Source organism: Eimeria tenella, genomic scaffold, assembly GCF_000499545.2.
Source record: "Eimeria tenella Houghton genomic scaffold, Eth_scaff1861, whole genome shotgun sequence".
Taxonomy (NCBI): Eukaryota; Apicomplexa; class Conoidasida; order Eucoccidiorida; family Eimeriidae; genus Eimeria; species Eimeria tenella.
Genome location: NW_013541699.1, coordinates 2,764 through 3,312, shown reverse-complemented (window position 1 = coordinate 3,312; position 549 = coordinate 2,764). Strand labels below are relative to the sequence as shown.

General features: G+C 61.2%; 1 protein-coding gene across 1 annotated transcript in view; it reads right to left on the bottom strand.

The window, feature by feature from the left end:
• Positions 1-332: 332 nt before the first annotated feature.
• The window catches only part of ETH_00035540 (uncharacterized protein), a gene marked incomplete at both ends in the record, with an annotated part of 1,685 nt that continues 1,468 nt past the window's right edge, over positions 333-549 (bottom strand). The window contains one exon of the mRNA XM_013373975.1: positions 333-549. Within this exon, the coding sequence (XP_013229429.1) occupies positions 333-549 (217 nt within the window).

Here is a 549-nt window from a genome sequence, read left to right as displayed (position 1 = left end):
TGCTGCGGCGCGGCTGCAGTAGCTGCTGCTGCAGCGGCTCGCCCGGAGCAGCGATTCAGCAGCAGCAAGCATCTGCTGCTGCTGCTGCTTCACCTCCTCCGCAGCAGCAGCAGCAAAAGCTGGGGAGAAGCAGCAGCTGCAAAGAGCAGCAAAAGAATCTGCAAGGGCCCAATGAGGGGACTGCTGCAGCAGCATTGGCCAGTCGACCGAAGGCAGCAACGCTCCGCTGCTGCTGCTGCTGCTGCTGCTGCTGTTGCTGCTGCTGCTGCCGCGGCTGCGGCCCGCGGTTGTGGGTCGGCAGCAAAAAGGAATGCATGCAGTTGCCAGAGGCGCTAGAGCAGCAGCAGCAGTAGCACCTGGGCACGTGGTGCCTGCTGCTGCTGTTGCTGCTGTTGCTGCTGTTGCTGCTGCAGCATCTTCAGTATGAATGGAGAAGATGCGGGTAAGGGGCATGAGCCTGCTCTGCTGCTGCTGCTGCTGCTGCGCAGCTGCTGCTGCTGCTGCTGTTTGCTGCTCGTCGCATGCAAGAATTCCATATATAGAGGGAAG